The 13,789-nt window shown below is 40.9% G+C and overlaps 1 protein-coding gene across 2 annotated transcripts; it reads left to right on the forward strand.

Moving 5' to 3' along the window:
* The first annotated feature begins 2,241 nt into the window (after positions 1-2,241).
* FOXI1 (forkhead box I1) lies at positions 2,242-4,380 on the forward strand. 2 transcript variants are annotated; one of them, XM_026858246.1, is made up of 2 exons: positions 2,242-2,815; positions 3,827-4,380. In XM_026858246.1, exons 1-2 carry the CDS (start codon positions 2,242-2,244, stop codon positions 4,378-4,380), a joined length of 1,128 nt encoding a protein of 375 aa, XP_026714047.1. The 2 variants fall into 2 exon arrangements, with proteins under 2 accessions (XP_026714047.1, XP_026714048.1); XM_026858247.1 differs by having other exon boundaries at positions 2,242-2,812; positions 4,106-4,380.
* The last annotated feature ends 9,409 nt before the right edge of the window (positions 4,381-13,789 follow it).

The raw sequence follows: 13,789 nt of genomic DNA on the forward strand, positions 1-13,789 counted from the left end.
TAAGGATTTAGATGCTGCTCATCAAAGTCCCTGGTGCAGTTGGCTGAATTTTTACTTCTTAGAATAAGCAAACCCTGAGCAGTAAGTTTTTCTTGTTTTCAAGGGTTTTTTTGGCAAAAATTAAATTTGTTGAGAGGTTGAAAAATTTATTATATTTACTTTTCATACTATTTCCTTGGTCTTGTTCATTGTATAAGTGTTTTTACTCATTTGAGCATTTCTTAAATATTTTGTTCCACTGACTTCTGTAAATAATGGGAGATTTTATTAACAATATTTATAACAATATTTGCAGGACTACAGATATAATTTTAAAATATATCTATATGTTGGTAAGTTAATCGGGAAGCTGGAGGCAATATTGCTCAAACAGCTTTTTGCATGTTTGTAACTCCGATTCTTATGGAGAAAAAAATTATTTCAGATAGCTTTCTTGAGGAGGGATGTACTTGCATTATTATTTCCTGAAAAATGAATCCTCATTTGTTGGGGTTTTTTTTGTCCCAAGTCACCTTTTGCATAGCAGTTGTCACTTAGAAGACAGGCCAGCCCCCCTGTGTTCCACCTCACTTTTGCCTGTTCAGTGTGTATCTCTGCATAGGCTAGCTAGCATTTACTAACTCTGACCTCTGTCATTCACATTAAAATAGCAACTCGTTTGTCCATAGTTGCAGTAGAAAAGATTTTATGTGCAGTGAAAGCATGTATTTTTTTTAAAAAAACAGTTGTGGAGATGCATTTCTGAGCTGGAAAATGGGCGAGATGTGTCATTCTGCACTCAATATTTCAGTTGTATTTGCAGTGAAAGTTTTTTTGTACCTTTCAAAGCAACAACAATATGAACATGACATTGGTGAATCACTGATGCTTAAGGAGAGGGTAAATCTTGGTGGTGCTGCAGCACAAAAGAGTAAGTGAATTGATGAATGTGTGACAAAGTAAAAAAGTCTTTGGTACAGCCAGGAATTCAAATCTACAGATCCAAACTCTTGTTTCTGCAGAAATTACAGGACTAGAGCCATTTTAAAGGCCTCGGAATACCAGGAATTTCTTTAATAGCATGGGTTATTAAGGCTGAGTCAATCTCCAAATGCATGTATGTGCCTTAAACATAAAAAAAATATGCAAATATCACTTCTGAAGCGAACTGCAACTGTGTTTTTAACTACTGTGCAGTCTTTTCACGCAGTGGCACAGCTGAAAGAGCTGTCGGTGTTCTGAGACAGGTGTCGGGGAGATGGCAGCTCTGCTTTTTCCTCCTGCAGAAGTGCAGGGTGCCACGCAAAGCACTACTTTTCAAGTCATAAAAGGTCTAGAGATTTTCCTTATTACCTAATTTTAAGGAATCAACATTTGTCTGTATAGATACAAATGAAGATATTGGAACTTAGCTGAAAAGAACTGTGCTGAAGACTGCCTCTTTCCTGTTTGGGAATTCTGCGAAGAGGTTTTATGAGCTCTCTGCACCAATCCTGCAGCAAAGAGGAAGCAGCAAATAATGATTTCCCATCTCAGTTCACCAGTTTTAGCGCTAAAGAAATGTTTGATCATTAAGCTTGAAATTTTTTTCTCACGAGATTAATCCTTACTTTAGAGAGTAATTCTGTTTATATCAGTCAGATTACTCACGTGAGTAACCAGCTACAGAATTTGCCTGTAGTACTGTGATTGCCTAGGGGGAAGTACAAGCAACTCTGCAATTAAAATTGCAGAAAGAAAAGGAGGTCTGACCTTTTCATTTTTTCTTTTTCTTTTTTTTTTTTTAAGTATATATACACCTACTGTTTCATTGATGAGTGACAATGGTTTTTGCATCCTGAGGTGTTACTAACAGCAGCACAAAACAGCTTTTCTTGAAAAAGAAATACTAAATGCTAAGGCTTCATTGTGAAAGGCAGAAAGAGGAGGATCTCTGATGAGGCATTTTAACTTTGAGGCACCTTAGGCTTTCTTTATGTGCATCACATTAGTGGAAAATTCCTTCATTCATTTCACAAGATAAACAGTTGTAACTCTCACGTTTGGTTGATGTGACATCAATGACTGGCTGGGACTGCTAGCATTCCAAAAAGGATATCGTCCTCATCTGCAGCCACTCAGGGCTGTGGGGTGGAGCCCGCAGCACCAGCTGAGCCCTTTGCAGGTGCATAAGTAGGTGGGGCAGGGCACAGGTGATGCACCTGTCTCAGCAAGGAGCACTCCCCAGCTCTGTCAGAACTTACCAGCTGCCTGGGCTAGAGCATGAGCTCCTTTGATCCACAAACGCACTCTCCACCACGCTGCAGCCCACAGTTTCCAAATATCGGTCAAGAACCTCCAGAGATGAGCATCTACTATGAGAACTTTTTTCACCCACAGAATATCCCTAGTCCACAGCGACCTAGTACCTTTGAGACAACGGATTACAACACCGCTCCCAATCCTTACCTCTGGCTGAATGGACCTTCCATTACCCCACCACCATATCTCCCAGGATCCAATGCCAGTCCCTTCATTCCTCAGTCTTACGGGATGCAAAGGCAGCTCCTGCCTAACATGCACGGCTTGGGAGGAACTGACCTCGGCTGGCTTCCTCTCCCGTCCCAGGAAGAGCTGATGAAGTTGGTTAGACCACCTTACTCCTACTCTGCGCTTATAGCTATGGCTATCCATGGAGCACCAGAAAAGAGGCTGACTCTCAGTCAGATCTACCAGTATGTAGCTGACAACTTCCCCTTTTATAACAAAAGCAAAGCTGGCTGGCAGAACTCCATACGGCACAACTTGTCCCTCAACGACTGCTTCAAGAAGGTGCCCCGAGATGAAGATGATCCAGGTATAGCACTCTCCCCTGCTCCCCCCCCCCCCCCCCCCGCCCCCAATTAAACCTGATTAATTTAATAGTGCCTAATATATTGTCAAGAGGCATAATAGCCTAGATACAGGATATACACATAGTAGCTCTTCTATTTTCTACAATACTAGAAGGCACCTATGCATAGTTGAGGTATGAATCAGTTGCTATTAAATCTCTGCAGGGAAGGGGGTTCTCTGCTGTTCTGGGTCTTTCTGAGAACTGAGCACGAGGCTCAGCAAGCACAGGAGCAGTCTAACCATGCGAGTCACATTCAAAAGCCATTTGTGTAACACATAAGAATTACATCAAACTTAACTGGGCATTAATAGAAAGGGGATAAGGCAAACCCAGGTTTGTCAAAGAAATCCAGTAGCTTTAGGGAGTCAGCAGTAATTCTTAAGAGGAGAGCAGGCTGCTCTTATTGTTTGTTTCAAATAACATTTTTCTTGGAATCACACCTCTGCTGTTTCCAACCCCTTGGCTGATGTGCTGTCAGATTTTTCTTTTATTTATTGTTTTCTATCAATAGCTGCTGAGAACCATTGGGAACATTTAAAAGACATTCAATTATGCTGTCACAGAGGGCCAGAAATCTGGTTCTGTCTCGTTAGAAGACTATCCTACCCCACTGAATCTGGAGGAGCAGCCTAGTATGGGATTTTATTACTCTCTATTATAAATTCAGAGGACCAGCTCTATACTGAAAATCACCTTCCCTCACCAAGAAAACAAAACAAAAATCCCTCCCAGTGGCTCCACTTGTTGTCTTACCTGTGTGAATGGTCAGGACTAAAGGATACAGGCCAAAACTTTACATTTTTTTCTGAATTCAACAGACATCTGATTTTGTGTGATTCAAAAATACTTTTTTTTTCTGATGCAATTATTCCATTTCTGTGAAATGAAACATTGTAAAGTCCTACATAACTGCTCTTTTCTGTCTGTGTGCATATTTTTAAACTAAAAATGTGCTTTTGACCCCTCTGACAGGAAAAGGGAATTACTGGACTTTGGACCCAAACTGTGAAAAGATGTTTGACAATGGAAACTTTCGCAGGAAGAGGAAAAGGAAGTCTGACACTGGGGCTAGTGCTACCACACTTGTGTCTGAGAAACCACAGGATAGTGCCCTGACTGGCAGCCCCAAAGCTGTAGAGCATCAGGATATCTTGGAAAACGCATCACCTGGGACTGACAATTCACCTGAGAAAGGATCTCCACCTCCATCTTCCAGTAGCCCGTGCCTCGGTAACTTCCTCTCCAGCATGACTGCGTACGTGAACGGCTCTAACTCAGGGAGCCGCTCCGTGCCTCTGGGACTCAGCACTGAACCCATTGACAAAATGGGACAGAATATGATGGGCTTTAACTCCTACTCTCCGCTCTCTAATATCCCCAGTCAAGGTGGGGGAGAGTGGTCCAATTCTGTGCCTCCTAGTCACCTTGGCTACAGCAACTCTGTGCTCAACCAGTTTAACACCCATTTTTACAGCAGTGTCAGCACAAACAACACACTGTATTCCAGGGAAGGAACAGAGGTTTAAATGAAGGATTCTGAGACACCAAAGGATAGCTATTCATGAGAGAAATGATCTGTGGACAGATGATTAGTGTTAGCGTGTTGACTCTGGGACCCACACTGCATCCTCCCTTCTGACAGCTGCAAACTTGTAACCCATTATACTTATTCAAATCACAAACACTCCATATTCAGCAGCTTCACATAAAAAATTAGGGATCATAACAGCAAGAGTAGTGAAGAGTTCTCCTGAGACACTGTGCTTGTACTGCTGCCAACCATGGTCCTCTACAGACATCCTTGAGAGGTTACTGTTTGCCTTAGGCATGAAGCTTTTTTGGCATGGTACTAATATTGCTGTGCTTTAAAAGTGCTAATAGAAATGTGATTATATCTCTAAATATCCTCCCTTGCTGATAGAGGCTGCCTGTACTAGACATGCTTAGGAAGTTCTTATTAGGCCAAAGCTCTTAGGAGGCACTGAAGGATCTCTTACAAAAACTACTCTTTAGTGAGTCACAACCAAGGCTTGGATGGTGCATGCTGTCTTTGGTTTTCTCTCCTACCAGTGCATACATTGTCTAAATTTTGATCCCCTTTCAACCCCAAGGGGAATGTGGCTGTGAAGCAAACTACCATCACCATGGGCACTTTGAAACTGAAGGGAGGCAAAATATAATGGAATTGTCTTCTACTGGTGCAGTTGAATCTTAATGTTTTGAATACTAATTACAGGGTCAATTTTTTCCTTACACATGCAAATCTATTCACATAAGGAAAACTGGATCTGTTGTGAATATATTTGTGTTTTATACATGTGTTTTCTAAGAAGAAAACACTTTTTTTTTGTATCTTCTGCATTAATCATTTCTACTGAGTAAGAATTTTGAGGGGGTGAGAGGGAAGAAGAAAGGGGAGGTAGAAAGTTTAACTGTCTCTGAGATTCAGGTCCAAAGGCTGGATCTTTCAAAGTATCAGTTGCAGATATTGTAAAAAGTCGCTGTACTGTATTTTTTTTTTCCCATTTTGTAAAAGTCTGTTCTGTTTGTATAAATATTAGAAAGGCTGCTTATTTTTCTTACAGTCTACTGTAGCTACAAATAAATTTCAGAATATATACGAAGTTTTTTCAAACCAAGACTTGAATGAAGTTCCACATTTTTGTAGAGTAATATCTCAAACTGAATAGCAAACTGCAGCATTCATAGACAAGAAGTTTAACTGTTCACATCTGGGCACTGATCAGACTTTTGGAATGATAGGAATCATATTAATGCATTGTAATAGATAACAAGTTGTCTTGATTGGTTTTTTTAACTCTACATGGGTATAGTTTTGTTATGGGCCACCTCAGAAGCATTTTTAATAAAGCATTTGTGTAGAAGAGTGTGTACCTGTGTGTGTGTACTATACTACTTATGCCTCTAAAAATCTTCTTAATAGTTTGACTGCAGAAATTTGCCTGAGGAAGGAGCAGTATAATAGTCACAGAAGGTCAGAGACTGAGGTAGCATATGTCTAGGCAATCAAAATTTGCATGCCTGAGGAATATAATTAGCTGCAATTATGCAAAATACTATCACTAAATAAAAATCATCCTTAGAGTTTCTCTGCCAGAGTTAAGTGGTGCCAATAATTTAAAATTTCAGAAACCAGACTATATTTTCATGTGCCAAGTAGCCAATATGACTGCAGTCTTTTCTGCATTCTTATTTATTATTTTATTTTTTTATGTTTAAACTTTTTCACTACTAAAGCTGCCCAGACTGTGGTTTTGTACCCACTATGATTAGTTCTCACTTGGGAATTGAAACCAACCTATACTGCCGACATTGTTGATGAAGAAAAAAATAAAATGACTTTCTGGTGGTGTCCTTCTGCCATGACTGTATGTTTCTCTGAAACTTGCTGTTCACTTGCTGAGGCCTGAGCTGAAACTCCTGCCCTCAGGAATTTACAGCCCTCCCTAGAATCTCAGGCCAGTAGGTGGGCCACGATATGCCCTGCAACTCAGCGGCTGACAGCATTTCCTACAGAGACTTGCTCCTGTGACAACTGAGAAATGCATCCAGTCAGTGCTGTTACGTCTTGGATTCAGCAGACACACAACAAATTGCCCAGAAATCTAGTTCCTGTGGTTCCTATGGTTCACAAAATTGAGAGGAAATTGATTTCTTTAGTGATGAGATGGAAGATGTTCCATTATTTACAGAGCAAAAGTGTGGGGAAAAATTAGTGCAAATTACCTAAGAAAAGTGATATTGCTAAAGAGCAGCAGACAGTAAAAAGCAACTCAGCTTTGTCACTCAGCATTTTGTTTGACTCTTCTCATTCCCAGTCCTAAATAATAAAAGGAAATCCCTACAGGTATGCAAAAGGACAAGAGTTTGTGCCTCGTTGCTTTCCCAGATGCTGTCAGCCGAATACCACTTTTGGCTTATGCATAATGAGGGCGTGCTGCCAAAATGCCAGTTCTTCACGGACAAAGGTAAGTTTGCCAGTGGATTCTACTTTGAACAACTTTGTAACAAAACGAATTAGGAGCACTCTTCTTCGTCTGTATTTTTGTGTTTTTCAGAGAGAATTGGTTTTGAAAAGCAGCCATATCAGTACCTTCCTGGAGCTACTGTCTAGCACCTGCAGGGAAACTTAACCGCTACTCTTACATGGGCATCAGCACTGCTCTGTCAAAGGTACTGCTCCTATTCATGGACTTTACCAATAGGGTAAATACATGGCTTCTGGAGGGAAAAGCATCTGGGTTTTAGGGGTGGCTTTTTGGCTTACTTTGTTGTTTTTAAGTATGCTATTAAAGAAGCTATTCAACTAAGACCTGTAAGTAAAATATACTTAAAACATTGCTGATCTTCACAGACCTATAGTCTGATTTATTTGCTGACTAATGCTGCTTAAAAAGAGAATTTGGGCCACAAGAACTTTGAGTAGTTTTGTCTGTAAAGATTTTTGATTATTTCATTCTCAGACTGTGTTTTGTGTTGAGATGCAGTTATCTTCACATACCACTGTGGACACTGTGTTCCATGACTCTGCAATTATTTGTTCTTGGTTTGAATGTCTAATTAATGCTTAAAGGCTGTTCCCATCTTGCCACAAAAACATCCAGCCCTGAAGTGGTCAGAATAGGTTACTACTTGATTTTTTTCTGCCATAGTAAAACTGCAAGTATTAGAAGGCTTCAATGGCAGGAGTGTGTCTTGACTAATGATAAGTGAGTAATGAGTTCCTACATACGTCTGAGGTAAACTGCTGCTGAATCCCTGGGGCAGCTTCACTGTCGTTGACCTCATTAGAAACACCTTCCCAGGGTTCTTATCCCACAGTTTCCTGCTTCCATGTCCTGGGTCCACAGCAGCAGAGTCTGTGACTTCAGCCCTGGCTCTAGTACCGGGGTGGGTGTTGAAACCCAAACCATTTTAGCGATTTGGGGCTTCACAGCAGAGATCTGGGCAGCCCGGGATCCCTTGTACCGCAGCCTCAGGGTTGTTCCACATAGTCATGGGATCAGCTGCAAACTCTGAGTCCTGCAGGTGCTGCTTTACCTGAGAACGTGGAGCTTTCAGGGTCCCTCATGCTCCAGCAGTTCAGGTAGAGCCCCATCTACAGCTCAAGAAATTTTGTTAAACCTGTTATGCTGTGAACAAAATGTTTTGTAATCAACAGTCCTTATTTACAAAAATACCCCAACAAATGAAAAAACCCACTAGGTTTAAGTAAAATGAAGCCACAGCAAGGTAACATGTGAGGCTCACCCATCTGCCAAATCCAAGCCAGTTCCTTGATCAGATAATTGCAGAGAGCTTAGGAGAAGAGTACAGGGGAGCAACATTAGATGCAAAGCTTGCACTAATGATGAGGATACAATGGAGAGCTGTTAACAGTAAGATTTGCTAAATCTCTTGTCACAGTCAATATGCAGGAAATGTAATTAGTCTGCATGACAATTTACTCTGTGCTTCATATTTATTTTAAGGGCCAAGCTTCTTGTGGAGCTTTTTACTGGATTAAGCAAAGATCATTCTATGCTGATATTTACTTTATTAATGGTAATGGTTTGCCTAGATACAAATGCAGGATTTAATATTCACTTTGAAGCTGCTGCTTCACTGTCCTGGCTGCCTGTGAAGTTTCCATCACTCATCACTCCATCCTGTAGGTGGTTAGTGCCTTTCTCATCCTAACTACCTGCACAAATGCTTAAGTAATCATTTCTTTACTTTGACTCAGTCAGAGTGAACCAGGCTCAAGAAAAATCCTACTAAGACTTGCTAATGTTAACCTAGTAGTTAACCTAACCTAAATAGTTTGTGCTGAATCAGTTTGGGGGTGATTATGATGAGGCACTTCAGCATGCAGCTGCATCACACTTGGTGACAGACTGCAGGGCTGGGGGACAGAACCTTCCCCATTTCATCAGTGGCAAGTGACAGACAGCACACGCTGCCCTGTGAAACCATTTTGTAAGAGAGAGGAAAAATTTGGTGTGGCTATTGCAAACTGTGGTTGCTTTCTGTAAACAGTAGGAGATTTCTAAATGGCACACCAGAAAAACCTCAAATGCTGCAGCCTCTTGATGCAGTGATGGACACTCTTTCAATGCTCGGTAAACAATTAGGGATATAAATGTCTAATTATTGTTTACTTAGTTTTCCAAATGCAGTATGACCTTTTTAATTCTTTGATCATGTATGAAAACATTAAAAAGAAACTGCAGGACTGTGCAAAATATCGTAAGTTTATTCATACCTGTGTTACAAAGCAAACATGTAACACTGCAATATTCTGTCCAAGTGGAAGAAGTGGAAAGCTAGACCACGAGCCTTAAAGATTTGTATTTAACCGTTTAAGATTCTGGAATACCTGATCTCCCAGATGAAAAACTGATGAGAGCTTAAATGTTACTCCTTGTTCAAGACACCAGGAGGTGTGTTGCACATATCTGTAAAGGAAAATCCCATTCCAGTCCTGCCAGTATTTACTTCTCCGGTAAATAGCAATGGGGACTTTGCCAAATGCATTCTGAATTACAATGCACTAACCTTTCTCTCATGATGGGATACATTATGAAATTCTTCACTGTTCAGTAGTGTCAATAGTTTCTTTGTTGCCTCATGTGAAAACATTCCCAGGTGAGGAAAATAATGAAACTTCTTCCCAGTAGGTTTGCCAGTTCATAAATAACACTGCCAGTTCATGGCACTTTACAGTGACCCTTACAAGGGATCTTGGAAACAGCTGACCCAGACCGATGTGATTTTTTGCCCAAGTACCCACACCTCAGGATCTGTAAAGTATGAACCAAGAGCGTGCTGTATGCTTCTGATAACCTCTATCTTTCCCTGCTTGAAGTGCTGACAACTGCAAGAATCTGTGTTGCTGTGGTCCTGGAGGGATTGCTGTTAAGTGCATCTCACTTGGTACTTGTCGTGTGCTAGAAGCCTGCGGGGCTGGACTGAAAGACACTCGAGTTTTTCTTGTTTATGTTGCAGATCTAGTTGCAAGGTGGTAAGGACTTTCATCTACCCAGACAACCCTTCCTGAGTGACTTGCACAATATACTGCCTGCTGATATCCTGTGCAAATTACTTTTCAGAATGCCTTTCTGGAACTAATTTTTGCATGTCTTGTGTTGGCTAAATTGCAAGACAAATTATGCTTTACCTCAACTTGGTTTCGATTCTTTTTTAAATCCTAAAAGCACTCCTCTCCAAATCTCTGTGCAGCAGATGATGTTTTTAGCCTTGTGCAGCCTATGATATCCATTGCTCTTTAAGAAGCAAGGTGACAAGTCAAGCAGCTCTAGAAGTAGCTAATTCTAATTTCTAACCTGCATGCTACTAATTTTCTATTTAATTGTTAAAAAACTGTTAATTGTTCCTTTAATAAGGATTCCTGATTAAATTTTCTCTCATGGAGTGGTCTTGCAAAGTACCAAGAACCCCATCTCCCCTCTATTTCAACAGAAGCTCAGCTCAGTGCCTGTTTGAGCCAACAGTGACTGACTGATGCATCTCACAATGCATCAGTGCGGGTGTCACAGCCCCTCTTAATGCTCTTGGGCTTCAAAGGCCTCTGCAAGCACACAGTCGTTGCTTGATTGGGACCTAAGGCAGTAATTAACTGATGTAGCTGATGGATTGGTTTTCCTGATATTTTTTTTTTCTACAACGATTTTTGTATATACCACTCTAAAATGTTTCCCCACTCACTAAAATTTTTCTCTGCTCAGAGATATAAGCGCTGTCTTTTGGCAAAAATGACCATCAGATGAGCAAAAATTGAACCTCTTGCCTGCTAAGTCCTTACCAAAATCTAGTATTGGAAATGGTATGTGGAAGTCAGATGCTTAAATTTTCTATTTGTAGTAGCAGAAACTAAATGAATGGAGAGCTAAAGAATATTTACAGATCTCTAAAGCACATGTAGGTGTGGGCGTGTGCAGCAGAGCATATTCATAATCCTGTTTTACATTAATAAGACCTTATGGTATACTTCTGCTCTTACTTTTTCTTTTCTTGCTACAACAATTGTACAGCCACCAGCTTTTTAGTTTACAGTTTCATGTCTCCAGTTGACAGGCATCTGATATTTTTAGCATGCCCATGAATCAAGCAGGCCATCTAACTGCTTTGATTTAAATTAGCAGCACAAAAGTCAAGCCAGAGTTGATCTGATCTTTAATCCCCTTAGTAAACCCCATTTTTTTTAACGTATTATCATCACTGGAACAATCAACAGAACAGCTGAATACCATAAGCCCGAATCAATTTTTAAGACTAGTACATGAGTAAATATAAACATGCCAGGAAAAAAAAAATAATTGTTGAGGACATGTTAGATTACAGCAGCATCTTTTTGGTTCATGCCACAATCCTTTCTTTTTTTTCTGAAATTATTTCTATCGGTCTCTCACCTATCCCTCTAATTGTTCTCATTCTCTTACTGTTGATTCTAAGTCACAGGTTTAGCATAGGATGGACGACAGTTGCTAACCTGTCTCTCTTAACTCAAAGCATCAAAGCAGTTCGGAGTGCATAGGCTCTTAGGTGGTGCTTAGGAAACGAGTGATTTCTATGCTGCACAATTATAATGTTTCTGCTAGAACAGACGTACCCAGGTTGCTTGTAATTCCCATGGAATCACATCTCTGACAACCGTGGAAAAGGAGGTATGACAAGTATATATTCTTCTCTGAGTCAAAAAGATGAATGTGAGCAAGTAGTGATGCAATCCTAAACTACTAGATTACCATCTAACTGAGCTCCTAATCATTCTGGTCCCAGTTTAAGAGTTAATTGAATTGCCTATATTGTCTTTGCCATATCTTAATTTACCTAACAGTATTCTAGCTCCCTGGATGGCTTTCCAAATTTAAGTTTAGGAGCTATGCTTATTAACATCATGTTCTTAAAATGTAACCCAGCATTGCTTCACCTCTTAAACACACATTTCATTCCAGGTGCAACTGTAGTTCAGTGGGGAACGCGAGTGATTTAAATAATACTGTGGGTATGTAGGATTGCCATAGTGGACTGAAGCAGATCAAGCCTGCAGTTAGGGCAGCACATTCACACAACCACCAGAGCCAAAACCCAAAAGGGAAAGCACAAGAGACCATGTAAAACCAGCTCCCTCAGTCCACACAGTCATAGAACCAGGAGGCTAGGAGATTCTGTAGGCATGCATTGGGCTCATAGGAAAAGAAATAGCTTATGCGGTGTAAGCTGAGTGTGTTTTAAATGGAAATGGTTGCCAAAACAAATAGTGAAGTCTGTCTGCTGCACAATTTCTTATTGTTGGAAGTGGTCCTTCATTTCTGCTAAATGTGCCAGAGGCAATCTGAAGGGAGCACCCTAGACAGAAGCCTTCTGTCCTTAATGTCTTTTTAAATTTTTATAAATGTGCTTTCACTATGTGACAAAGACTGCCAGCAATATTCTTCAAATGTTAAGGATGCTTTGTTAGGTAACTGCCCTGAAATGTTACTACTGCTCTCATTCAATCCTTTCCAAAAATCTCTCCTGCTGCCTCCTAGTTACTAGTGATGAGTTACAGTAATTAGTTCCCCTTGCTTCTGTTCCTCTGACAGATTCCAGAAGATAATCAAGGTAAGCAGGCGCTCAGCAGGTGTTCGCAACAAGCTCTGCATGTGCGGTTCCAAGAGGTAAGCAGCACTAAACCTTGGCATGCCCGTACTTCCCATGAAGAGCTGTCAGAAGCTCTGATGTAAGCACATGCCACGTCAGGAGGGTTTTTCTCTGTGTTTGGAATTGTGTCTAGGTGACCTCTGATATCAGCACGCCCAGCTGGACTAGTAACATACTTTTAGTCCTGCAAAGCCACCAATTGCAGAAGCAATCTGCTCAACATTGTAATGCCAGAAGTTTCATGGCAACATGACACAGATAGTAGCTAATTATACATTGCCCAGTAAATGAACTGATGTATGCTTCCAGGCAGCGCGCTGAAAGAGAGGGGTAACGTTTGTGTCCTTAGGGAAAGCTCTTTATGCTTACACATTCTGCATAGAGGTTCACCTAGGGCTCAGAACTTCCCTCCCATCAGGATGTCCCACAAAGCAATGGAGGTTATTTGACCTGCAGCACGGTGAGAGATACAAAGCTGCTGATTTTCTTTTTGTTGCCTTTGTAGGGGTATAGATTTGTTGTGGCAAGTATCAGTAACACGGAGCAGTAGGGTGATACTGATGTGCCTTACAGCTCAGTAGCTGTTTTACACTGTTGTTTGAACAATGTGTTCTGACATGAGCAGCTTATTGTTTGCTAGTTCATGACAAGAGTTTTGTGTATGCAAACTTGAATGCAAATCAGGCTTAATTTATTATGCTTCCCTCCAATGAGAGTGGAGGGGAAAAAAATCCTCACTGTTTAGCTTCAGCAATACATTTTCCTATGAATAGGGCAGCTATTAAATGATTTATGAAAAGAATGCTCAGAATGCAAGAAGTTTAGAGAAGGTGGGGGGCTATCTTTTTTTCCTTGTCAACTGGGAACCTGGTTATTTAACGCTGACAAGACCATCATCTAACTTGACTTAAACTATCACGCCCATAAGACATATCTGCATTTCACTGTATCACAGGTGGGCAGACCTGTAATTATAGGTCTTAGTTTTATTTTTTTAAAAAAGGAAAAAGTTTAGCACATTTCTCGAGTGGAAGAAGAAAGGATGAGGGGTTTGATAGTTACTCAGTCTCCGTGGCTGTTGCTCTGTAGGGGACAGTGTGGCCTCAGCTGCAGTGAGGGTGTTCTGAGAGCCTTCCCTGCCCCAGGCCTGCCCCAGCTGTGGACAGCCAGCCCTACTTAGCTCAGGTCTGAGGGACTTCCTGGACCTGCTCTTTAATTTTGGCATTCGAAATAAGTGTTCCTTGGGCAGATTTGGGATGTATTTGGGAT

This window comes from Athene cunicularia (genome assembly GCF_003259725.1).
Source record: "Athene cunicularia isolate RWA chromosome 13 unlocalized genomic scaffold, athCun1 chr13_part1, whole genome shotgun sequence".
Lineage (NCBI taxonomy): Eukaryota > Metazoa > Chordata > Aves > Strigiformes > Strigidae > Athene > Athene cunicularia.

Excerpts from the sequence above, each read along its gene's own strand:
- FOXI1 (XM_026858246.1), top strand. The coding sequence starts at position 2,242 with ATGAGCTCCTTTGATCCACAAACGCACTCTCCACCACGCTGCAGCCCA. Across the intron at positions 2,816-3,826 it reads CCGAGATGAAGATGATCCAG|GAAAAGGGAATTACTGGACT; the intron begins GTATAGCACTCT and ends CCCCTCTGACAG.